Source organism: Lissotriton helveticus, chromosome 8 (genome assembly GCF_964261635.1).
Source record: "Lissotriton helveticus chromosome 8, aLisHel1.1, whole genome shotgun sequence".
NCBI classification, from domain to species: Eukaryota; Metazoa; Chordata; class Amphibia; order Caudata; family Salamandridae; genus Lissotriton; species Lissotriton helveticus.
The window spans coordinates 11425091-11450421 of record NC_136069.1 but is presented as its reverse complement, the minus strand read 5'-3'; the positions used below and the strand labels follow the sequence as shown (position 1 = coordinate 11450421).

General features: G+C 50.7%; 1 protein-coding gene across 1 annotated transcript in view; it reads left to right on the top strand.

Moving 5' to 3' along the window:
* The first annotated feature begins 900 nt into the window (after window positions 1–900).
* Window positions 901–25331, top strand: part of CASQ2 (calsequestrin 2) — a 247467-nt gene continuing 223036 nt past the window's right edge. The window contains exon 1 of the mRNA XM_078656366.1: window positions 901–3075. Coding sequence (XP_078512492.1) covers window positions 2839–3075 — 237 coding nt within the window. The 5' untranslated portion in view covers window positions 901–2838. The remainder of the gene's footprint in view (window positions 3076–25331) is intronic.

Genomic DNA, 25331 nt, shown 5'->3' with positions numbered 1-25331 from the left:
AATATGCAGAAAAGGGAAGTTTAGGGGCCAGAAAGTGGGTGCATTTGCCCAGTCAACATGACAGCACCAGACTGCTCACAGGATCTGCAATGGCAGACCTGGGACACACTTTTACAGGCTGCTTCTGTGGGTGGCACAACCAGTTCTTTTAATGTTTGTGGAAGAGGTGTGGCACCGCGGCCAGGGCGACTGACTCCGGAATCTGGGGATCACGGTTCGATCCCCGGCTCCGGCGGCAGATTAGCCCAGCACCGTGTGACTCTGGGCAATAGCTCGCTTAATCTTCCCGACGGCCCCCAGCGCCTAGAGACCCTTACGGGTGATTGTGCGCTTTACAAATGTGGATTTATTATTTATTTTTTATTATTATTAGTGCTGCAGGCCCACTAGCAGCATTTGGATTACACGCCCTGGGCTCCCTCAGTGCACTGTACTAGGGTCTGACAAGTAAACGAAACCAGCCAATCATGGAGTCACTAATCCAAACATCAATTTACAGTAGGGAGCACTCGCACTGTAGCACTGGACAGCAGTGGCACAGTGCCCAAAGCATCTAACACCATCAAAAACAAATGAGACAAGAGCAAACAATGGAAGGGAGACCCACACAAATGTGCCAGGTCTAACACCTGTTCTTTTAATGTTTGCAGTGTGGTACAGTTTGTTTTTGTCGGGTGGATGTGTTTGGCTGTCTGACAATTGTCTTGGCGTGTCCATGGAAGGCCTGTTCTTTTAATGTTTGCAGTGTGGTACAGTTTGTGTTTGTTGATTGACTGTGTCTGACCCTCTGACATTAGTCCTGGGGTATTGGTGAAAGGCCTAGTCTTTTTATGTTTACAGTGTGGTTCAGTTTGCCTTTGTTGTTTGACTGTGTCTGGCTGTCTGACATTAGCCCTGAGTATTGGTGAAAGGCCTGTTCTTTTAATGTTTGCAGTGTGGTGGGTATTCTTGCCGGGCCTGTTCTTTCTAATTTCTGTAGACTGGTGCAGTGTGTGTTGGTTCCTTTACTGTGTCCGTCCGTCTGTCTGTCGGTCCTGGGGTGTTCCACCAAGACCTGTGTTGAGTGAGACGGATCCCCCATTACCCTCCGCAGTGACACTTCTTCTGGGGGGGTTTGCATAGTGTGAGGTCCTACACCCCCCCCCCGCCCCCCGCCGCTTCTCTTCCCTCCCCACTCCCCCCACTCCCCGCCCCCCCTCAGCGCCCACGCACATCTGCCCATTCTTTCCCCCCGGCTGGTATTTTTAGCCTGTAAACAACTGCTGCCTCCTAAAAATGGCGAGTCCTTGGGCCGGGGCGGGCCGTGTGGGGCCGGGGGCTATGTACGGTGTGGGGGCCGGGCTGGGCTGGGCTCGGTCTATTCTTGTGCTGCATTGTGTGCGCCTCGGGGGTCCCTGAGACCGATCCCTGGCCCCCTCACAGCCAGGAGCGCAGAGAAGGGCAGGGTGGCCGTCACTGCCTCTCTCGGGTCTGTCCCATGAGTGTCCGAGCCCGTGAGGGACCGCTGCGGCCTGGTGAGTGACTGTGCCCAGGAGGCAGGGAGGGAGTGCCTGTCACATGCACCGTGTGCCTGTTCCTGCAGCGCACTGAGTGCCTGTCACAAGCACCTGTGTGCCTGTTCTTGCAGCGCACTGAGTGCCTGTCACATGCACCTGTGTGAATGTGTCTCCTGAACCTCAGTGAGTGCCTGTCACATGCACCTGTGTGCCTGTTCCTGCAGCGCATTGAGTGCCTGTCACAAGCACCTGGGTGCCTGTTCCTGCAGCGCGCCGAGTGCCTGTCACATGACACCGTGTGGGTGTATTTCCTACACATCAGTGACTGTGTCTCCTACAGGTCCTTGAGCGCCTGTTACTACAGCTCATTGAATGTTTGTAACATGTAGCTAAGTGTGCCCCTGTTACTACAGCTAAGTGAGTGCCTGTCCCTTGAAGCCACTGGAGTGTGTCTCCTGCACCCTTCACTTCCCCTCGAGTATCTATATGCTGAGAATTAGTAGCCCTCTGAGTGTCTGTCCACTTGAGTGCCCGCCCCCTGAGTGTTTGCCCCCGAGTGTCTGTCCCCTGAGTGTCCACTCCTTGAGTGCTTGTTCCCTGAGCATCAGTTCCTGCCCGTCGGACCCCTGAGAGTTACTTGATTATCTGCCCCGAGTGCCTGTCCCCTGAGGGTCAGTCACTTGAGTGCCAGTGTCTGAGCTCTTGAGTGTCAGTCACTCACGTGCCTGTCAGTGATGCTATAAGAGAGGGCGCTCTCTGCCGCCCTTGACTGTCAGTCCCTTGACGTCAGGCGAGGATGTCACCTCCGACTCCCGTGAGTGTCTGCCCACTGGGTGCTAGCAGAGTGCATGTCCCCTGAGTGCCCACTCCCTGAGTGGCTGTCCCTTGAGTGTCTACTCCTTGAGTGCCTGTCTGTCCACTCCGTGTGTGCCCACTCCCTGAGTGTCTGTCTGTCCACTCCCTGAGTGTCTGTCTGTCCACTCCCTGAGTGCCTATCACTTGAGTGCCCACTCCCTGAGTGTCTGTCTATCCACTCCCTGAGTGCCCACTCTCTGAGTGCCTGTCCCCTGAGTGCCCGCTCCCCGAGTGTCTGTCTGTCCACTCATTGAGTGCCTGTCTGTCCACTCCGTAAGTGCCCACTCCCTGAGTGCCTGTCTATCCACTCCCCGAGTGCCTGTCGCCTGTTTGTCCACTCTCTGAGTGCCTACCCCTTGAGGGCCCGCTCCCCGAGTGTCTGTCTGTCCACTCCCAGAGTGCCTGTCCCCTGAGTGCTCACTCCCTTGAGTGCCTGTCTGTCCCCTGAGTGCCCGCTCCCCGAGTGTCGCCCCCCACAGTGGGTGCCATGCTCTGCCCGGGGCGCCTCCTGCTGGCGCTGCTGCTCCTGCCCGCGCTCTGCCCGGCCGAGGAGGGTCTGGACTTCCCGACCTACGACGGCAAGGACCGGGTGCTGGAGCTGACGGAGCGCGGCTTGAAGCCGGCCTTGAAGCGCTACGAGGTGCTGTGCGTCTACTACCACCAGCCCGTGGGGCCCGACAAGCTCTCGCACAAGCGCTTCCAGCTGACGGAGATGGTGCTGGAGGTGAGTGACCCCCACCAACACCTCACATCCCCCCCCCCCCCCCACGGGGAGCTGTGTCTCATGACGTGTGCTGAATACTAGGAGCTATGTCCTGTGACGTGTGCTGAGTACTAGGAGCTATGTCATATGACGTGTGCTGAATACTAGGAGCTATGTCCTATGACGTGTGCTGAATACTAGGAGCTATGTCCTGTGACGTGTTTTGAATACTAGGAGCTATATCCTGTGACGTGTGCTGAATACTAGGAGCTATGTCAATCAATCAATCAATCAATCACAGCATTTGTATAGCGCACTACTCAACCGGAGGGTCTCAAGGCGCTAGGGGAGGGGGGTGGGGGGTCCGCTACTGCTCGAACAGCCAGGTCTTGAGCTGCTTCCTGAAGGCGAGGTGGTCCTGGGTCAGGCGGAGGTGGGTCGGGAGGGAGTTCCAGGTCTTGGCGGCGAGGTAGGAGAAGGACCTTCCTCCTGTGGTGGCTCTTCGGATGCGGGGGACGGCGGCGAGGGCGTGGCTGGTTGATCGAAGCTGGCGCGTGGGAGCGTAGAAGTTGAGGCGGCTGTTGAGGTATCCTGGTCCTTGGTTGTGTAGGGCTTTGTGTGCGTGGGTGAGGAGACGGAAGGTGATTCTCTTGTTGACGGGGAGCCAGTGCAGGTCTCTCAGGTGTCCGGAGATGTGGTTGCGGCGGGGGATGTCCAGGATGAGTCGTGCTGAGGCGTTCTGGATCCGCTGGAGTCTCTTCTGGAGTTTGGCGGTGGTTCCGGCGTAGAGGGCGTTGCCGTAGTCCAGTCGGCTGGTGACGAGGGCCTGGGTGACCGTCTTCCTGGTCTCGGTGGGGATCCACCGGAAGATCTTTCGTAGCATGCGTAGGATGTTGAAGCATGACGAGGATACGGCGTTGACTTGTCTGGTCATGGAGAGGGAGGAGTCCAGGATGAAGCCCAGGTTGCGTGCGTGGTCCGTTGGTTTGGGTGCGCTGCCTAGGGCGGGGGGCCACCAGGAGTCGTCCCAGGCGGAGGGTGAGGATCCTAGGATGAGGACTTCCGTCTTGTCCGAGTTCAGTTTCAGGCGGCTGTTCTTCATCCATTCGGCTACCTCTTTCATCCCTTCGTGTAGGTTGGCTCTGGCGGTGGCGGGGTAGTTGGTGAGGGAGAGGATCAGCTGGGTGTCATCGGCGTAGGAGATGATGTTGAGGTTGTGCTGGCGTGCAATGGCTGCGAGGGGACTCATGTAGACGTTGAAGAGGGTTGGGCTCAGTGAGGAGCCTTGAGGAACGCCGCAGATGACTTCGGTGGCTTCTGATCTGAACGGGGGAGGCGGACTCTCTGCGTCCTTCCGGCGAGGAAGGAGGTGATCCACTCCAGTGCCTTCTCCTGGATTCCGACGTTGCTGAGGCTCTGTACTAGGGTACGGTGGCAGACAGTGTCGAAGGCCGCGGAGAGGTCTAGGAGGATGAGGGCCGCTGTTTCTCCATTGTCGAGCAGGGCTCGGATGTCATCAGTTGCTGCGATCAGGGCGGTCTTGTGCTGTGGTTGGCCCGGAAGCCAGACTGCGAGAGGTCGAGGGATCCGTTCGTCTCGAGAAAGGCGGCCAGTTGCTTGTTGACGGTCTTCTCGATGACTTTTGCGGGAAACGGGAGCAGCGAGATGGGTCGGTAGTTCTTGAGGTCGGTGGGGTCGGCTGATGGCTTCTTTAGTAGGGCGCTGAGTTCGGCGTGCTTCCAGCTTTCCGGGAAGGTAGCGGTGTTGAGGGAGGTGTTGATGATGTCCCGCAGGTGGGGTGCGATGACAGCGTCGGCCTTGTTGAAGACGTGGTGAGGGCAAGGGTCGGTCGGAGATCCGGAGTGGATGGAGTTCATCGTGCGGATGGTGTTTTCGGTGCTGATCGGGGTCCAGGCGCGGAGGGTGGTGGTGGGGGGTGGTGGTTCGGTTGTGGCGTGCGTCGGTTGCGTGCTGAAGCTGTTGTGTATGTCCGGGATCTTGTTGTGGAAGTAGGAGGCGAGGGAGTTGCAGAGGTCTTGTGAAGGGGTGATGTCGTTGTTTCCGGCGTTGGGGTTGGAGAGCTCTTTAACGATGTTGAAGAGTTCCTTGCTGTTGTGTGCGGTGTTGTCCAGTCGTTCCTCTAATGCAGTTTTCTTGGTGTTGGGGATCAGTTGGTGGTGTTTTCGGGTGGCGAGCTTGAGGGCGGTCATGTTGTCCGGTGTTGGGTCTCTGCGCCAGGCTTTCTCAAGAGCTCTGCAGTCTTTCTTGGAGCTCTTGAGTTCGTCGGTAAACCATGGGGCTTTCTTGCTGCTGGGTCTGCTAGGCGGGGTCCTCAGAGGGGCGAGGTCGTCTGCGCAGTCGCTGATCCATTTCATGAGGTTGGTGGCCGCTTGGCTGGGGCTCGTTGCGCTGGTGGGTGGGTTCTTGCTCAGGGAAGTCGCGAGCTGGTCGGCTGTGATCTTGTTCCAGCTTCTGCGTGCACCCTGCTGCTGTTGGTGGTGGATCGTGGTCCTTTTGAAGCTGAAGTGGATGCAGCTGTGGTCTGTCCAGTGGAGTCCGGTCGCGTGGCTGAAGGCGATGTCCTTGCTGGATGAGAAGACGGGGTCGAGTGTGTGTCCGGCGTAGTGGGTGGGGGTGGTCACCAGTTGCTTGAGTCCGAGGTTAGCGAGGTTGTCCAGCAGGGTGGTGGTGTTGCGGTCGTTGTTGTTCTCCAAGTGGAAGTTGAGGTCCCCGAGGAGGATGTAGTCAGTGGAGGGGAGGGCATGCGGGCTGACGAAGTCGGCGATGTCCTCGCTGAATTGTGTGCGTGGTCCCGGGGGCCTGTAGATGAGGGTGCCTCTGAGGGTGGTCTTGGGGTTGATGTGGATCTGGAAGTGCAGGTGTTCAGCGGGTGCGAGGGTGTCGTCGGTGTTGGTCGTGATGCGGATGGAGTTCTTGTGGATGATGGCGATGCCTCCTCCTGTCTGGTTGACGCGGTCCCTCCGGATGATCTTGTAGCCGTCCGGGATGGCGATGGCGATGTCGGGCGCTGAGGAGGCGTTCATCCAGGTTTCCGTGAGGAAGGCGACGTCTGGGGTTGTGGTGTCGATCAGGTTCCAGAGCTCGACGGCGTGTCTGTATGTCCTGTGACCTGTGCTGAATACTAGGAGCTATGTCCTGTGACGTGTGCTGAATACTAGGAGCTGTGTCCTGTGACGTGTGCTGAATACTAGAGATATGTCCTGTGACGTGTGCTGAATACTAGGAGCTATGTCCTGTGCTGACTACTAGGAGCTATGTCCTGTGACGTGTTTTGAATACTAGGAGCTATGTCCTGTGACCTGTGCTGAATACTAGGAGCTATGTCCTGTGACGAGTTCTGAATACTAGGAACTATGTCCTGTGACGTGTTCTGAATACTAGGAACTATGTGCTGTGACGTGTGCTGAATACTAGAGATATGTCCTGTGACGTGTGCTGAATACTAGGAGCTATATGCTGTGACGTGTTCTGAATACTAGGAGCTATGTCCTGTGACGTGTGCTGAATACTAGGAGCTATGTCCTGTGACGTGTCCTGAATACTAGGAGCTGTGTCCTGTGACGTGTGCTGAATACTAGGAGCTATTTGCTGTGACGTGTGCTGAATGCTAGGAACTATGTGCTATGACGTGTTCTGAATACTAGGAGCTATGTGCTGTGACGTGTTCTGAATACTAGGAGCTATGTCCTGTGACGTGTTCTGAATACTAGGAGCTATGTCCTGTGACGTGTCCTGAATACTAGGAACTATGTCCTGTGACATGTTCTGAATACTAGGAGCTATGTCCTGTGACGTGTGCTGAATACTAGGAGCTGTGTCTCATGATGTGTGCTGAATACTAGGAGCTGTGTCCTGTGACGTGTGCTGAATACTAGGAGCTATTTGCTGTGACGTGTGCTGAATGCTAGGAACTATGTGCTGTGACGTGTTCTGAATATTAGGAGCTATGTGCTGTGACGTGTTCTGAATACTAGGAGCTATGTCCTGTGACGTGTTCTGAATACTAGGAGCTATGTCCTGTGACGTGTTTTGAATACTAGGAGCTATGTCCTGTGACGTGTGCTGAATACTAGGAGCTATGTTCTGTGACGTGTGCTGAATACTAGGAGCTATGTCCTTTGACGTGTCCTGAATACTAGGAGCTGTGTCCTGTGACGTGTGCTGAATACTAGGAGCTATTTGCTGTGACGTGTGCTGAATGCTAGGAACTATGTGCTGTGACGTGTTCTGAATACTAGGAGCTATGTCCTGTGACGTGTTCTGAATACTAGGAGCTATGTCCTGTGACGTGTTCTGAATACTAGGAGCTATGTCCTGTGACATGTGCTGAATACTAGGAGCTATGTCCTGTGACGTGTTCTGAATACTAGGAGTTATGTGCTGTGACGTGTGCTGAATACTAGAGATATGTCCTGTGACGTGTGCTGAATACTAGGAGCTATATGCTGTGACATGTTCTGAATACTAGGAGCTATGTCCTGTGACGTGTGCTGAATACTAGGAGCTATGTCCTGTGACGTGTGCTGAATACTAGGAGCTATGTCCTGTGACGTGTCCTGATTACTAGGAGCTGTGTCCTGTGACGTGTGCTGAATACTAGGAGCTATTTGCTGTGACGTGTGCTGAATGCTAGGAACTATGTGCTGTGACGTGTTCTGAATACTAGGAGCTATGTGCTGTGACGTGTTCTGAATACTAGGAGCTATGTCCTGTGACGTGTTCTGAATACTAGGAGCTATGTCCTGTGACGTGTCCTGAATACTAGGAACTATGTCCTGTGGCGTGTCCTGAATACTAGGAACTATGTCCTGTGACGTGTGCTGAATACTAGGAGCTGTGTCTCATGATGTGTGCTGAATACTAGGAGCTGTGTCCTGTGACGTGTGCTGAATACTAGGAGCTATGTACTGTGACGTGTGCTGAATACTAGGAGCTATGTGCTGTGACGTGTTCTGAATACTAGGAGCTATGTCCTGTGACGTGTTCTGAATACTTGGAGCTATGTGCTGTGACGTGTTCTGAATACTAGGAGCTATGTCCTGTGACGTGTTCTGAATACTAGGAACTATGTCCTGTGACGTGTTCTGAATACTAGGAGCTATGTCCTGTGACGTGTCCTGAATACTAGGAGCTGTGTCCTGTGATGTGTGCTGAATACTAGGAGCTATGTGCTGGGACGTGTGCTGAATGCTAGGAACTATGTGCTGTGAGGTGTTCTGAATACTAGGAGCTATGTCCTGTGACGTGTGCTGAATACTAGGAGCTATGTCCTGTGACGTGTCCTGAATACTAGGAGCTGTGTCTCATGACGTGTGCTGAATACTAGGAGCTATGTCCTGTGACGTGTTCTGTATACTAGGTGCTATGTCCTGTGACGTGTTCTGTATACTAGGAGCTGTGTCTCATGACGTGTGCTGAATACTAGGAGCTATGTCCTGTGACGTGTTCTGAATACTAGGAGCTATGTCCTGTGTCGTGTCCTGAATACTAGGAGCTATGTCCTGTGACGTGTTCTGAATACTAGGAGCTATGTCCTGTGACGTGTCCTGAATACTAGGAGCTATGTCCTGTGACGTGTGCTGAATACTAGGAGCTATGTCCTTTGACGTGTCCTGAATAGTAGGAGCTGTGTCCTGTGACGTGTGCTGAATACTAGGAGCTATTTGCTGTGACGTGTGCTGAATGCTAGGAACTATGTGCTGTGACGTGTTCTGAATACTAGGAGCTATGTCCTGTGACGTGTTCTGAATACTAGGAGCTATGTCCTGTGACGTGTTCTGAATACTAGGAGCTATGTCCTGTGACATGTGCTGAATACTAGGAGCTATGTCCTGTGACGTGTTTTGAATACTAGGAGTTATGTGCTGTGACGTGTGCTGAATACTAGAGATATGTCCTGTGACGTGTGCTGAATACTAGGAGCTATATGCTGTGACATGTTCTGAATACTAGGAGCTATGTCCTGTGACGTGTGCTGAATTCTAGGAGCTATGTCCTGTGACGTGTGCTGAATACTAGGAGCTATGTCCTGTGACGTGTCCTGATTACTAGGAGCTGTGTCCTGTGACGTGTGCTGAATACTAGGAGCTATTTGCTGTGACGTGTGCTGAATGCTAGGAACTATGTGCTGTGACGTGTTCTGAATACTAGGAGCTATGTGCTGTGACGTGTTCTAAATACTAGGAGCTATGTCCTGTGACGTGTTCTGAATACTAGGAGCTATGTCCTGTGACGTGTCCTGAATACTAGGAACTATGTCCTGTGACGTGTCCTGAATACTAGGAACTATGTCCTGTGACGTGTGCTGAATACTAGGAGCTGTGTCTCATGATATGTGCTGAATACTAGGAGCTGTGTCCTGTGACGTGTGCTGAATACTAGGAGCTATTTACTGTGACGTGTGCTGAATACTAGGAGCTATGTCCTGTGACGTGTCCTAAATACTAGGAACTATGTCCTGTGACGTGTGCTGAATACTAGGAGCTATGTGCTGTGACGTGTTCTGAATACTAGGAGCTATGTGCTGTGGCGTGTTCTGAATACTAGGAGCTATGTCCTGTGACGTGTTCTGAATACTAGGAGCTATGTGCTGTGACGTGTTCTGAATACTAGGAGCTATGTCCTGTGACGTGTTCTGAATACTAGGAACTATGTCCTGTGACGTGTTCTGAATACTAGGAGCTATGTCCTGTGACGTGTTCTGAATACTAGGAACTATGTCCTGTGACGTGTTCTGAATACTAGGAGCTATGTGCTGTGACGTGTTCTGAATACTAGGAGCTGTGTCCTGTGACGTGTGCTGAATACTAGGAGCTATGTCCTGTGACGTGTCCTGAATACTAGGAGCTGTGTCCTGTGACGTGTCCTGAATACTAGGAGCTGTGTCCTGTGACGTGTTCTGAATACTAGGAGCTATGTCCTGTGACGTGTCCTGAATACTAGGAGCTGTGTCCTGTGACGTGTGCTGAATACTAGGAGCTATGTGCTGTGACGTGTGCTGAATGCTAGGAACTATGTCCTGTGACGTGTTCTGTATACTAGGTGCTATGTCCTGTGACGTGTTCTGTATACTAGGAGCTGTGTCTCATGACGTGTGCTGAATACTAGGAGCTATGTCCTGTGACGTGTGCTGAGTACTAGGAGCTATGTCCTGTGACGTGTTCTGTATACTAGGTTCTATGTCCTGTGACGTGTTCTGTATACTAGGTTCTATGTCCTGTGACGTGTTCTGTATACTAGGAGCTATGTCCTGTGACGTGTGCTGAATACTAGGAGCTATGTCCTGTGACGTGTGCTGAGTACTAGGAGCTATGTCCTGTGACGTGTTCTGTATACTAGGTTCTATGTCCTGTGACGTGTTCTGTATACTAGGAGCTATGTCCTGTGACGTGTGCTGAATACTAGGAGCTATGTCCTGTGACGTGTGCTGAGTACTAGGAGCTATGTCCTGTGACGTGTTCTGTATACTAGGTTCTATGTCCTGTGACGTGTTCTGTATACTAGGTTCTATGTCCTGTGACGTGTGCTGAACACTAGTCCCTTAAGTGCTGTCCTGTGTTGTTGCTGAGGCTTCCTATACCACTGGCCTGTTTTATCTCTTACTTGCTTCTGTTACATAGTACGTGTTGCTATGTTATGTTACGTTGTTGGCATTCCTACAGCGCGCAGCCTGAGAGTAGGGACTCGAGGCGCTTTAGCCTGGAAGGTTTAGTGCCAGAATATGGAGTTTTAAGGAAGGATCGTGTAACTACGATAGCGCGGCCAGATCATTTCAAATGTTGTGTCCAGACTATAGATCGCCGATATATCGCAGTTTGCTGTTCGATGCACCCACACAATATTGTCGTGCTGTGCCGTGCATCCGTCTGGTCCCTGTTCTCTTGCACTAGGTCTGGCTGGGGGTTGGCGTTGTGCTCCGGTGTGCCTCTCGGTTTAGCATGGGTGGTTCTTCACGGAGCTGCAGGGTGTGATGCTGGTGTTAAGAAGGTGTGGCCCTGGGCTGTGCTGGGTGTGTAGACACACCCCACACCGGTCAGATGTCCGTCCCTGGCAGGTGGCGGGACTCAGGGTGCACGGCCGGTGCCTGCGTGCGGTGGATGAGGTGTGTTACACGTGTGTGTGCTGAGGCGGATGTGTGTGGTGTTGTGCCTAATGAGTTGTTAGTGTTTGTGAGTCACTTGCCTCCACAGCCTTGAATGTATATTCAATAAGAATCAGAATGTTCTGTCAAGAATTGTTTGTGTATTTTTGTCTTGTGTTACGCTGTTCTCTGGCTTTAAGTTAAAGAGACAAATAGTGTGTCACGTTGTGTTTCTGAGTTGGTAAACGACTTCACAGCTGTTCCTATAGCGCTGTGCTTGGTATGAGGCGCGCTGTGCTTGGTATGAGGCGCGCTGTGCTTGGTATGAGGCGTGCTGCCTTGTATGCTGTGGGCAGGTGTGTGCAGAATATGTGTCATTTGCTTTGGTGTGATCAATGAAACTTTAGGGGAAATGACGCGAAAATACACGTAATTGCCAAGCGCCGCCATTTCGCCCTATATTTTAGTGTAAAAACCCCAAGTGGCGCGAGCCTCAGGTCCTCGTGCTCCGGCCCTTCCCATTATTCCCACGCGCTCCAGGTAACATTTTGTTGTGAACGCTAAAAACGCACCCCGGCGTAATTCAGGCAAGGTGAGCACAAAGCCCCCCTGTTACACAAGGGACACTAGTGTGATGTAAATGTAGTCACCTGAGGCTGCAGGTGTGTGGGGGTTTCTTTGGGGCAAGTGTTGGGAGCCGCAACAGCCTTTTATAAGACAGTTCCAGTCTGCGATGGATACTTGGTTGCACTTCGCTGTCATTTTCGAGTTGTTGTTTGTTTTTGATGTCTCAAGTGGTGAGTGCTCTTGTGAGGCACAGCATCTGCGCTGCCTTGGGTGCAGGAAGGTGTTTTGTGTATGTTTTGTTGTGTGGTGTTTATGTGTGGCGCTTCTTGGAGGCTGGTGGTGTTGGGAGTTAAGAGGTAGGTGGCCGCAGTGTGCATCTCAGCTAGGTTCGATGTTTGTGATATGTCCAGTCCAGTGTGTTTTGTCTCTGTTGTTGAGTGGTGTTTATGTGTGGTACTTCTTGGAGGCTGGTGCTGTTGTAAGTCAAGAGGTAGCTGGCCGAGTGTGCATCTCAGCTAGGTTCGATGTTTGTGATGTGTCCAGTCCAGTGTGTTTTGTGTCTCTTGTGTGGTGTTTATGTGTGGCGCCTCTTGGAGAGCGGTGCTGTTGGGAGTCAAGATGTATGTTGCTGCAGTGTGCATCTCATCTAGGTTGAATGTATTTGATGTGTGCAGTCTAGTGTGTTTTGTGTCTCATGTTGTGTGGTGTTTATGTGTGGTAGTTCTTGGAGGCTGTTGCTGTTGGGAGTCAAGAGGTAGCTGGCCGAGTGTGCATCTCAACTAGCTTGGATGTTTGTGATGTGTCCAGTGCAGTGTGTTTTGTGCCTTTAGTTGTGTGGTGTTTATGTGTGGTGTTCCTAGGAGGCTGGTGCTGTTGCAAAGCAGGTGGCTGCAGTGTGCATCTCAGCTAGGTTCCATGTATGTGATTCGTCCAGTGTATTTTGTTGGAAGTTGAAACACACTGCAGGATCCTTGAAAGTAGCATAAAATCTAAATTGAACAGCGTGCTCTGGAAGACAGAGTGTCATAGCCCGTTAATACCAGGGACGCTTTCACCGAGGAGTTCTGAGTGACATCAAATCGATAACTATAGCAAAGTTCCCCTACTCATCGAGGCCTAGCTACACTTTGAAGCTATGTATAGCGCCCACAAGACCATCTGCTCCGGCTTTCAATAGCTACATAGGGTTAAAGGAATATCATGGGAGCCACACAGAACATGGCATCACTTGCCTCAGCCCTCTGCCCTTTGATGCACCTGGTGTCCTGCCGCCCACCACCACTTTCTAGCCACCCCTTCTCTCACCACCCAAAATAATACCCATCACCCTATCAGATGACCCTCAGCATTTACACTCCTCCCTCCCAAAAATAAACAAGGCCTCCTTCCATTCCCCACAGCCCTCTTCAGGAACCATGGGGCATATTACCAAGGGCCTTATCGCCACTTTAGCGGGAATTTTCCCCGCTAAAGCGGCAATAATTGTATAGCCCTATTACCGGGCTGTCGCTAACACCAGTTAGCGACATCTAGTAGGAGATAGCGGGCATTTAGGTGCCCACTTTGCATGTCAGCGATAATTATCGCTAATGACATGCAAAGTGGGCGTGCCAAGATGTTAGCGACTGGAAACAGTCACTAACATCTCTATCTCCTATTACCAACTTTTGGAAATAATCGCGCTAAGCGCGATTATCTCCAAAAACTATTGGAATGCAGGGGAGTGACTCCTTCACTCCAAGGGAGATTACTTCATTTGTCCTTGATGAGGTGGATTACATGGCTAAGAGCATTTGCTCGGTAATGCATGAATATCGCTGACTTTACAGCGATATTCATGCATTTCGGCCGGTTTTTATCGCTTAGGAGATAAACCTTGATAATAGCAAGGCTCCTAAGTGATAAAAATCGGCGGAGATCGGCGATATTAATGTTGCCGCTAAACCAACATAGCGATAATTATCGCTAGTTGTAGGTAACATGCCCGACATTCCCCGCTCAGTTGAGTAAAACAACTGGTATCCTCCAACTGATTCACACCAACCTTTCCACACCCTCCCCAACTGAAACATAAAATGCCTGTCCTCTTGCAAATCACCCACCCCTGTGCTTTTCCTATCCATCGCTGCTCAAAGCTCGAGTGTCCACTCTCAATGCGAACACAACAGCTTTGTGAGAGCCGCTTCTAGGAGCAGTTGGTTTCCCTCTGAGTTGAGCTTGAGGGATCTGTCCTTTATCCAGGTGGCTCCCGTCGTGGTAGTTGTTTTTAGTGGCTGCGGGTTCATTGGTGACGGAGAGAATCAGCTGGGTGCCATCGGCATAGGAGACGATGTTGAGTCTTTGTTTCCTGATGATGGCCGTGAGCGGGGCCATTTAGATGTTGAAGAGTGTGGAGCTCAGGGATGAGCCCTGAGGCAATGTGCAGTTGATTCCATGGGTTCAGAGTGGAATGGTAGGAGTTTGACTCTATGTGTTTGGCCAGTGAGGAAGGAACAGATCCATTCCAGGGCTTTGTCGCGGATGCCGGCATTGTGGAGTCTTGTGCATAGGGTGCGGTGGGAGATGGTATCGAAGGCGGCCGAGAGGTCGAGGAGAATGAGGACTGCAGTTTCTCCATGGCCGAGAAGGGACTAGAGTTGTCTGTGGGGGTGAGGATGGCGGTCCCTGTGCTGTGGTTGCTTTTGAAGCCAGATTGGGATAAATCCAGGATGTGGTTTGCTTCAATGAACTTGGAAAGTTGGGCGCTGATGGCCGTCACGATGACTTTGGCTGGGAAGGGGAGTAGAGAAATGCGTCTGAAATTCTTGAGGTCCGTTGGGTTGGCAGAGGGTTTCTTCAGCAAGGGGTTGATTTCCGCGTGTTTCCAGTATTCTGGGAAGATGGCAGATATGTTGAAGCAGTTGATGGTGCGGCAGAGTTCGGGGTCGATGGAGCTGCCGGCTCTGTTGAAGATGTGGTGTGGTCAGGGGTAAAGGGTGCTCCGGAGCTGATGCTCTTCATGTTCTTGAGGGTGACGTCGGCAGTGAGAGAATTGCAGCTGAGCAGGGTCTGCTGGGGTCCGGTGTCATCAGTGCAGTGGTTGTGGGTGGGGTGAGAGAGTCGTGGGTATTGGAGCTGTTGAACCTGTCATTGATCTCCTTAATCTTGCACGGGAAGAAGGTTCCAAGGTGGTTGCAGAAATATTGGGAGTCTGCTGTTTCTTTGCTGGGTTTGGCAAATTATTTGACCACGCCAAAGAGTTCTGTGCTATTGACTAGGTTGTTGTTAATACTTTCTTGTAGGGTTGCTTTCTTTGTTGTTCTAATGAGGCAGTGGTGTTCGTTTACAGCTGTTTTGAAGGCTGATAGGTCTTTCAGGGTCTTGCAGCTCCTCCCTCTCTTCTCAAGCCATCTGCAGGTGCGTCTGGACTCATGAGGGTGAGAGAGAACCAGCTGGCTTTCTCGGAGTGTCGTTTGCCTGGGGCTTTCTTGAGGGGAGCCAATGTTTCGGCACACTTGTAGATCCATCAATGGAGTTTGCATGCTATAGTGTTATCGTCCGTGGATGTCGTTGGTGGGGTTTTGCTGAGGGAGGTGGTGAGCTGTTCTGCGGTGACCTTGTCTCAGCTTCTTCGAGGGTAGCTGTGGGCATGATGGTGTATGGTGGCGGGTTTGGTGAAGGAGAAGTGGATGCAGCGGTGGTCAGTCCAAATGAGCTCGGAGGTGCAGCTGAAGGTAATGTTGTTGCTGGGAGAGAAGATGGGGTTGAGCGTGTGTCTTGCTGAGTGGGTTGGAGAGGTGACCAGTTGTCTGTGTCAGACTGTGGTTAGGTTCTCCAGCAGGGACGAGGTGTTCTTGTCATTGGGGTTGTCCAGGTAAAAGTTGAGGTCGCTGAGAAGGATATAGTCTTTGGAGGCAAGAGTGTGGGGTACAATAAGTGATGATGGAATCGCTGAAGGTTGGACAGTGTCTGGGGAGGGAGGCGTTTGGGTTGGTATGGACCTAGAAGTGGAGGTGCTCCATGTTGGTTGAGTAGTCATCCAAGTGGGTGGTGAGGTTAAGGGTGCCTATGTGTACAACGGCAATAACCTCCACACGGTTTGTTGATGCAGGCCTTGTGAATGATTTTGCAGCCATCTGGAATGGCGATGACGATGTTCGGAGCCGAGGTGGAGTTTATCTAGGTTACCGTGGTGAAGGCGATGTCGGGGTGGACAGAGTCGAGTAGGTCCCAGATCTCTACGCTGTGTTTGTGGAAGGAGCGTGTGTTGAGCAGGATACAGCTGAGGTGGTCTGGTCCGGTATTTGTCGATCGTGCGGCGGGTGGGGCTGGTGTGCGGTGGCAGGCAAAGGTGCAGCTGGAGTGTAGACAGGGGAAAGGGCCCTGGGTGTTATTTGGCATTGCTTGGCGGCAGGCAGTGTGGCGTCCGGTGTTGAGGGCGTGGAGGGTGCTGGTGTTGTAGCAGTGGATGGTCCGGGAGCCAGGGTATGTGGCGCAGGGTGCAGTCCAGGAATGAATGTGCGTAGACGGGTTTGCATTTGGCGTGCCTTTGACACGTTACCGCGCATCCGCATATCAGCTGTCATTAAGTAGCGTGAGGTGGAGGGCTGGACAGCGGGGAGGCGGGAAAGCGGGAAAGAGGAAAGCATTGCTGGAGGGTGGTTCACGGGGGGCCAGCAGCGGGGTGTGGGACATGGCGATGAAAGGCGCAAAAGTGCAGAAAACGGAAGAAAGTGAACAGGAAAGCAGAAAAGATAGAAATGTGATAATTAAGGAAAATCAGAGGACAGAGGAAAAAGACAGAAACATAGAGATGGAGAGGGCAGAGCAGCAGCAGAGTAGAGATGCTTCCCACTGGACCACCAGGGATGAGGTGCAGGCGGGTGCCTGCGAGTGGAGGAGGGCCTCGAACACAGGACCTGGAAGGATCAGGGGCAGCAGCTACCAGACAGAGCTGTGCAGTGAGGGAGGCTACTCACTGACAATGACAGGTTAGGCATTGTCTTCATTCACTCACCTATCTTGGGTCCATGAAGACCAGAGAAAGGTAGAAGAAGGTGGGTGAATCCAAAAGCCACCATTTCACCGTCTTGCTTGTGTTTCTGGAGCCCCAGGAGAGATGAGAGAAGCACGTGCTTCCCCTCATGATGTAATTGCAAACACAACAGTGATGGACAGAATGTGGATCAATGTCACACATTCACCCCAGTCCAAAGATCTGGGCCCAAATCCATCGTTTTTACACTCCACACCACCCTGGCTTGGTAGTTCGGACTGGACTGTTCCCATGAGGCACAGGGTCAGAGCTGATTTGCATATAGCCAGTGTCTAACCCAGGGTGGTGTGGAGGCAAAAAAACGATGGATTTAGGCCCAGATCTTTGTACTGGGGTGAATGTATGACATTGATCTACATTCTGTCCATCAACTGTGTTTTTTGCAATTTTCACCTCGAGTGGGCTGGGTATGCTCAGACGTGAGTCCCAGGCTCTCCACACCACTGGAGTCAAGCTATCCAGGCTGATGAAGGCTGATAGCCAGAAACCGGTCCTTGGATGCTTGATTCCGGTCTGGGAAAGACATGGCTTGGTAGTTCGGACTGGACTGTTCCCATGAGGCACAGGGTCAGAGCTGATTTGCATATAGCCAGTGTCTAACCCAGGGTGGTGTGGAGTGCAAAAAAACGATGGATTTAGGCCCAGATCTTTGTACTGGGGTGAATGTATGACATTGATCTACATTCTGTCCATCAACTGTGTTTTTTGCAATTTTCACCTCGAGTGGGCTGGGTATGCTCAGACGTGAGTCCCAGGCTCTCCACACCACTGGAGTCAAGCTATCCAGGCTGATGAAGGCTGATAGCCAGAAACCGGTCCTTGGATGCTTGATTCCGGTCTGGGAAAGACATGGCTTGGTAGTTCGGACTGGACTGTTCCCATGAGGCACAGGGTCAGAGCTGATTTGCATATAGCCAGTGTCTAACCCAGGGTGGTGTGGAGTGCAAAAAAACGATGGATTTAGGCCCAGATCTTTGTACTGGGGTGAATGTATGACATTGTTCTACATTCTGTCCATCAACTGTGTTTTTTGCAATTTTCACCTCGAGTGGGCTGGGTATGCTCAGACGTGAGTCCCAGGCTCTCCACACCACTGGAGTCAAGCTATCCAGGCTGATGAAGGCTGATAGCCAGAAACCGGTCCTTGGATGCTTGATTCCGGTCTGGGAAAGACATGGCTTGGTAGTTCGGACTGGACTGTTCCCATGAGGCACAGGGTCAGAGCTGATTTGCATATAGCCAGTGTCTAACCCAGGGTGGTGTGGAGTGCAAAAAAACGATGGATTTAGGCCCAGATCTTTGTACTGGGGTGAATGTATGACATTGTTCTACATTCTGTCCATCAACTGTGTTTTTTGCAATTTTCCCCTCATGATGTAGCAGTCAGGAACACCCCTTGACTGGTGGAGCTACCACCCTCCGTGAGTCGGTTGTACAAATGTAATAACTTGGTTGATGAATAAAATAATCTCTTAGGTAATGGGTAGTGTTGGAAAGTATAATCTGCTTCTTTTTGCTTGATGTGATGCTGTTTTGGACGAGTCTGACTGGGATCCTGCTAATCAGGACCCCAGTCTATCTGCTTTCTCACTAAACTGTTGTGTTATGTACCTAGGTACACCCCACATTGGATACTGGGGTTCCCTTGTCAGTCCCTAGTATGTGGTACCCATGTACCCAGGGCATAGGTACCCCAGAGGCCTCCTAAGGGCTGAAGCATGTATTATGCCATCCATGAGAGACCATTCAAACTGTCACTACAGGCGTGCCATTGCAGCCTGTGTGAGCTGGTGCATGCACCACTCACTTAAGATACAGGTTCACTATATCTAAGGTCACTGCACTTAAAACCTATAAGTCACCCCTATAGCAGGCCTTTACAATCCGGCAGGGTGCTTGGTTCTAAGTGAGAGGGTGCCTCTGCATGAGCAGGTCACCCCTGCAGCCTACGGAGTCCACTCTCCTGGGTTGTCGTTAAAAAAGCCATATACTAATATAGAGTGGCATTACGCGACTGCGTAATCACCATCTCAAAAAGGGCTGCAAAAAACCCTGTCGTGTTTGGTGTCAAACATGTTGGAATCATACCAACACACCAGTATCCGATGTGGGAGGTATGATTCCAAACACCAGGAAGGCCCTTCGTGGGGCACTTGGGGTTCCGTACCAGGCTTCTAGTCCCGGACAGCTGACCAGAGACACATTTCTGCCCTCCTGCTGCTGAGCCAAGCTCGAGCAGGGGAAGGCAGAACAATAGGCATCCTGTCACCGGGAAGTGTGACCACCTCCCAGACAGGATTTAGTGTATAAGGCCTGGGTGGGTGCGCTTTCCAGTGCCTAAAAACCTGCAGGAGGGGTACATTTGGTGTCCCTGTGCATAGTCCAGTTCAAACTAGTCCTGATAGCCCTCAGCTCTGGCGTGAAACTGGACAAAGGACATGGGAGTATACTCCCCCCGTCCAGGACCTCCCCTGGGAGGGTCCCCTGAATCTTTCTAACCCTCTCCCGTGAGTACTTAAGGTCTTACCTGGTTGTAGGACCTTAGATTCGCTGTGGACAAGATTCAGAATTGAAACCACTGCACTTTGACCCTCTGGGCACTCTGGACTTCACAGGACTTTGTTTGGGCATGACTTTATCTCCATTTCAGTCTGCTGCATCGTCTGTGCCCGTGCATCATACAGGAGCCTTCCAAGGCCTGTGAAGCATCAAGGACAACCAAAGAAATCTCCCTTGGCGTGAAGGAGTCACTCCCCTGCATTCGAAGGCACCGTGACGAAGACGACCGGTCTGCAGGTCCCGAGCTCCTCCGGACTCCGTGGGCTCTGCAACTCAGCTGTTAGTTTTCCTCGGCCCACGAGGCCTGCTCTCCCTTTTGACCAAGTTTGAGGCCAGCAGCTTGAGTGGGGGTTGCAATAACTGAACCCCTGGGTACAGTGTCACATTTGCAGTTGCAAAGGCTTGTTGACATCTTTGCAAGAAGATCTCTGGGATCCAAGTAGCCCCAACCCGAGCATCTCCTGTGATCAGAATCTTCAGCCACACTGCATTGTGTGCATCGTGGCCTGCCTCTTTTGGTCAGGCCTGGGCGTAGTTTGCTGAGTTTTGCTACATGGAACTCCGCGAAGTTACAAAAAAACTCAGAGAAGTCCCGCAAGTGACAGAGTGCAGTTCGAACTGCAGTTTGTGCTGCTGGTATTACTGCCACTCGGGTAGAAACTCTACCCGAGTGGTAGCTCGCGCTCGCAAACTTTCCGTTCGCGATCGTGAGCAGATAAAAACTCCACTGCATATCGCGAAGTGTAATTTTCTGCAGTCCATGAGCTCCCTGGAGTGCAGAAAACTCTGCAAACTCCGTGAACGGAGCGAAGTTCACCGCCCAGGCCTACTTTTGGTGAGTTGCTCGAGGTCCTCTTGCGACTCTTGGTCCGGTGGCCTGTGGGTCCCTTTGAGGGTCACCTTTGATTTCCTAGGGCTCCCCTGATTGCTCGGGACCAGCCCGCCTTCCCTGCTTGTGGTGAGTCTCCAGGACCTTGCTGGTCCGAACCGTACACTTTCTCGACTTCCTGCGTGGGTTGTTGTTGCAAATTAAGCACTGTGGGGCATATTTACAAGCCCCTATCCCCAGAACTTCACTTTTAGTGACGTTGTAGTGGCGATAAGGGCTACGCCTTATTTACTTTTGCCTTGTGAATAAGGCACCCTTTCACGCTATACTTAGCATCAAAGGGGTGGGCAATGGGTGTTGTGGTGGGTGTTCGTGTCACAGCATCCATTGATTTTAACTTTGCCCCATATGTACAAGGGTGGCGTATATATGGTGCAGCGCCAGAATTAAGACCAGGGAAAACCCGGTCTTACCCTGGTGCAACGAGGAGAAATGTTTCATTTCTCCTTGTTTTTGCTGTTTCCATGTGTGCTGCGTTGTGCAGCACACATAGAAACAGCAAAAGGTGCAAGGATGTCTGCGTTAGCGCTAGGCAGGTAAATTTAGTATCAGCGCATGGGGAAACGCATGGGTGAGCTGTATTGTTGTAAATATGTTGCAACCCTGCATTTCAGAAGTGGCGGAGCAGGGCGTTAAGCCAAGAAGGCTAACACTGTGTTCTACCACTTCTTTGTAAATATGCCCCTGTGTATGGAGTGAGGAGACATCCATTCAACCTGTATGCCTGAAAGACCTTTTATCAGGTGATTGCACCTCAGCCTGGTCTCAGCTCCTGATACGGTTGTGTGGTAGACGTGCACACGGCGACGGACAGTGGCCTCATGGGACCCACCTCCGAATAAGGACCAGTGGTGCATAAAGGTCTGGGATCGGATATCCCTGTCTTCTCTTGGAGAGTGATCCTAGTTGAACCCTACATATCTCCTTTTGTTTCACTCTATATCCGGATGCGACTCCTCTGTAATTTCTTGCCCCCCCCCCCCGTGGCATTCTTGTAACCCTGCCCTCTCCTGCCCAGTGAGTAACAGGCACCCTGAGCTGGCCGCTTTCCCATCTGCCCACCCCGGTGTTCAGGACCGGATGGATCAGGTAGCGCATAGAAGAGGTCCCTTCCACCAGGACTCCGGTGACCACTGACCGAGCCCCTTCACTGATGTCCGACTTGGCTACTGTTCCACTTCATCATTCCTTCTCCCGGCTCCTGCTGTCGCTTGACTTCCACACTTTAGGAATTTAGACAGTATGACCCCCCCTCCCAACATGAGTCCACTGCTTCCAGGGGCCAACATCAGAGTTATTACTACCAACCATGTCACTGTGGAGAAGAAGTTGAGGTCAAGGGTTAGCATTAGGGTTGGGTTAGCCCACTTAATTAATTTAATTTAGGTTTATGGTTAGCATTAGGCATACATTGTAGTTACTTATTTTGTAATAGAATTAACATTAAGTTTGAACAGGAGACAGTTTTAGTATCAGGTTAAGGTTTCATATTTCGTTCAGTATAAATTAATTGAATTAGAGGTAAGGGTTAGAGTAAATATTAGAAGAGATTAAAGGTATTTACTGAAAAAATGCGTAAATGCATTTAAATTAATTTAGGGTTAGGTTTTGCAACAGGGTTATTTTACAGTTTCTTTTTCATCACTATGTATTTAATTAAAAAAAATCAATGCGCCTGAACTCTGAGAGTGGTGCAGTTACTTTTTCATTAATATATATTTAATTTAAAACTATTCAATACACCTAAACTCTGAGAGTGGTGCAGTTACTTTTTCTTTAATATATATTTCATTTATAAATATTCAGTGCACCTGAACTCTAAGAGTGGTACAGAGCCCCGATAAGACTGCGAGCAGCATTGCCAGCACCCCCTGATTTAAAAGGTTCTTCTCTACTGAAAAAAGACCAATATCCCGAAACACGTGTCTAGAAATGCCAATCATTGGCTGCTCCAACAATGGTGAATACTAAAGACTTTCAACTGAAGTGAGTGTTATCCTGCACAGCACCTACTACAAAGCATCTAGGCTAATTGTGTACTGGTATACCAGGCAGTGTGCTCCCTCCCCCCTCGTTTTTATATTTAATTTAATTTAATTTAAGGTTAATTTTAAGATTGGCATTATATTTACTGTTTCATAACTTAAATATGTCAATTCAGAAATAGACTTCAGGTAAACATTAGGCATATGTTAAGGTAAAAAATTTAATTTGGTCACATAATGACCTTAATTGTAATTTAAATTAATTGAAGGGTTGTTTAAGGATTAGGTTAGGTGTTAATGAAAGTTACAAATAAAATTTCAGTTGATATCGTATCATTTAATTTCATTAATGATCGAGTGGGTGCAAGAGTGAGGATTAGTATTCAGATTAAGTTAAGATTGGTTAATTTAACATAGGCATTGAGTACAGCGTTGGCGGGAGTGTGGGACTGGGTCAATGTAGTGGGGTAAAATTAACATTCATTAAATACTCTCCTTGTCACAGCATTGGTAGGTTAAGCAGTGGCTTGGATGTAGTGGTAGATTGAATTGGTGGACGTCTAAGTAGGAACCATCCAGACATCTCATTAGAAGTCGACACAAGGGCCTCAAGTTGTGTCCGCTGGCCCTTGAGTGACTCTTTCAATCTTGAGCCTTTTTAATGCTCGGACATCAGGTTAGCCACTTGCCTCTGTCTGGGAGCACCAGGGGATGGTGGAGTCTCATGACTCCCTTGGCTTTGACATTTCAATGGTGTTTGCAACAGAAGAGGCGCAGAGTGTGCACTGGGGGGGCCAGGCTAGCTTTGTTTATTATGTTTATGCGATTATGGAATCCTGCTAGATAATAATCATACTATACCAAGATACCCCGGAGTACTATACACTTGTTCACCTTCTACCGGAGTACACACAGTGCATCTAGGACCATCTCATGACTGATCTCATCACTGCTGCTTGGTGCATCAACCTACTGAGCAGCTACTCTACCACCATAGGTTAGCCTGCCTGCCCTTGGTCAAGCGTAGATCGAGTCAAGAGCCACAACTACTCTACCAGGTGTTAGCGTTCCTTCCCTTGGTCAAGCATAGATTGAGTCACAACTTCTCTACCAGGTGTTAGCGTGACTGCTCTTGGTCAAGAATAGATTAAGTCTAGAGCCACAACTACTCCACCAGACGTTAGTGTGCCTTCCTTTGGTCAAGTGTAGATCGAGTCAAGAGCCACAACTACTCTATCAGGGATTAGCGTGGCTGCCCTTGGTCAAGCGTAGATCGAGTTAAGAGCCAAAACTACTCTACCAGGGATTAGCGTGCCTGCCCTTCGTCAAGCATAGATGAAGTCAAGAGCCACAACTACTCTACCAGGGGTTAGCGTGCCTTCCTTAGGTCAAGCGTAGATTGCGTCAAGAGCCACAACTACTCTACCAGGAATGAGCATGGCTGCCTTTCGTCAAGCGTAGATTAAGTCAAGAGCCACAGCTACTCTACCAGACGTTACTGTGCCTTCCTTAGGTCAAGTGTAGATCGAGTCAAGAGCCCCAACTACTCTACCAGCGATTAGTGTGCCTGCCCTTGGTCAAGCGTAGAACGAGTCAAGAGCCACAACTACTCTACCAGGGGTTAGCGTGGCTGCCCTTGGTCAAGCGTAGAACGAGTCAAGAGCCACAACTACTCTACCAGGGGTTAGCGTGGCTGCCCTTGGTCAAGCGTAGATCGAGTCAAGAGCCACAACTACTCTACCAGGGGTTAGTGTGCCTGCCCTTGGTCAAGCATAGAACGAGTCAAGAGCCACAACTACTCTACCAGGGATTAGCGTGCCTGCTCTTGGTCAAGCGTAGATCGAGTCAAGAGCCACAACTACTCTACCAGGGATTAGCGTGGCTGCCCTTGGTCAAACGTAGAACGAGTCAAGAGCCACAACTACTCTACCAGGGGTTAGCGTGGCTGCCCTTGGTCAAGCGTAGATCGAGTCAAGAGCCACAACTACTCTACCAGGGGTTAGCGTGGCTGCCCTTGGTCAAGCGTAGATCGAGTCAAGAGCCACAACTACTCTACCAGGGGTTAGTGTGCCTGCCCTTGGTCAAGCATAGAACGAGTCAAGAGCCACAACTACTCTACCAGGGATTAGCGTGCCTGCTCTTGGTCAAGCGTAGATCGCGTCAAGAGCTACAACTACTCTTCCAGGGGTTAGCGTGCCTGCCCTTGGTCAAGCATAGATCAAGTCAAGAGCCACAGCTACTCTACCAGGGATTAGCGTGCCTGCTCTTGGTCAAGCGTAGATTGAGTCAAGAGCCACAACTACTCTACTAGGGATTAGCATTGATGTCCTTGGTCAAGCAGAGATCAAGTCAAGAGACACAACTACTGCACCAGACGTTAGCGTGCCTTCCTTAGTTAAGAGTTGACCTACAAAAGCTGATGTTACGCTCAACCTCATTGGATGGGAGTAACCTTTATTGAAAGCTATCCTAGTAGTAGCTGTGGAGAACAGCCTTCAGGCTTAATCTTGAAGGAGTGTAAAGCAGCTTGTTTTACCAGAATATCACCTCCTAAATGACTCAATGAAAGGAGAACCACACATTAGTTATATCAAAATATGTATTTATTATTATAACACTCTCTACTAGTCTATACAAGACTAGGGCGCAAATTACGCAATACTGAATCAATACAACATCCGTAAGTACCAAATAACACAACGGGCTCCAGCAGGAGACCAAACCATATGCTAAAAAAATCGTATAATAATAACAACTTGACTAGACACAGTGCCTAGAGCACATAGAATCAATGGGACCCAAGGAACCACCCAGAGGAGTGACACAGGGAGCCCACGGAGGACGGGTGCAGTGAGAAAACACGACCACGTGCTTCGTACAATTCTATGGGAAAGTCGCGGCTGTAAAGTTACAGTTTAAGGACACTTCTACAAGGGCTTCGAGCAAACCCTTTGGAACATAGGAGGTTCTAGGCCAAACCACCAGTGAGTACCGAGGTACCCGAGTTACCTATCCCAGAGGAGCCGAGTGCACAGGGGTCAAGTGGCGTCGGGAACCTTTGTCGTTTTCAATGGAGAGTTGCAAAGAAGTGCTGCTGCCAGAAAGATGAAAAGTGTCCGGTGGAATCCAAGCCTGGATTCA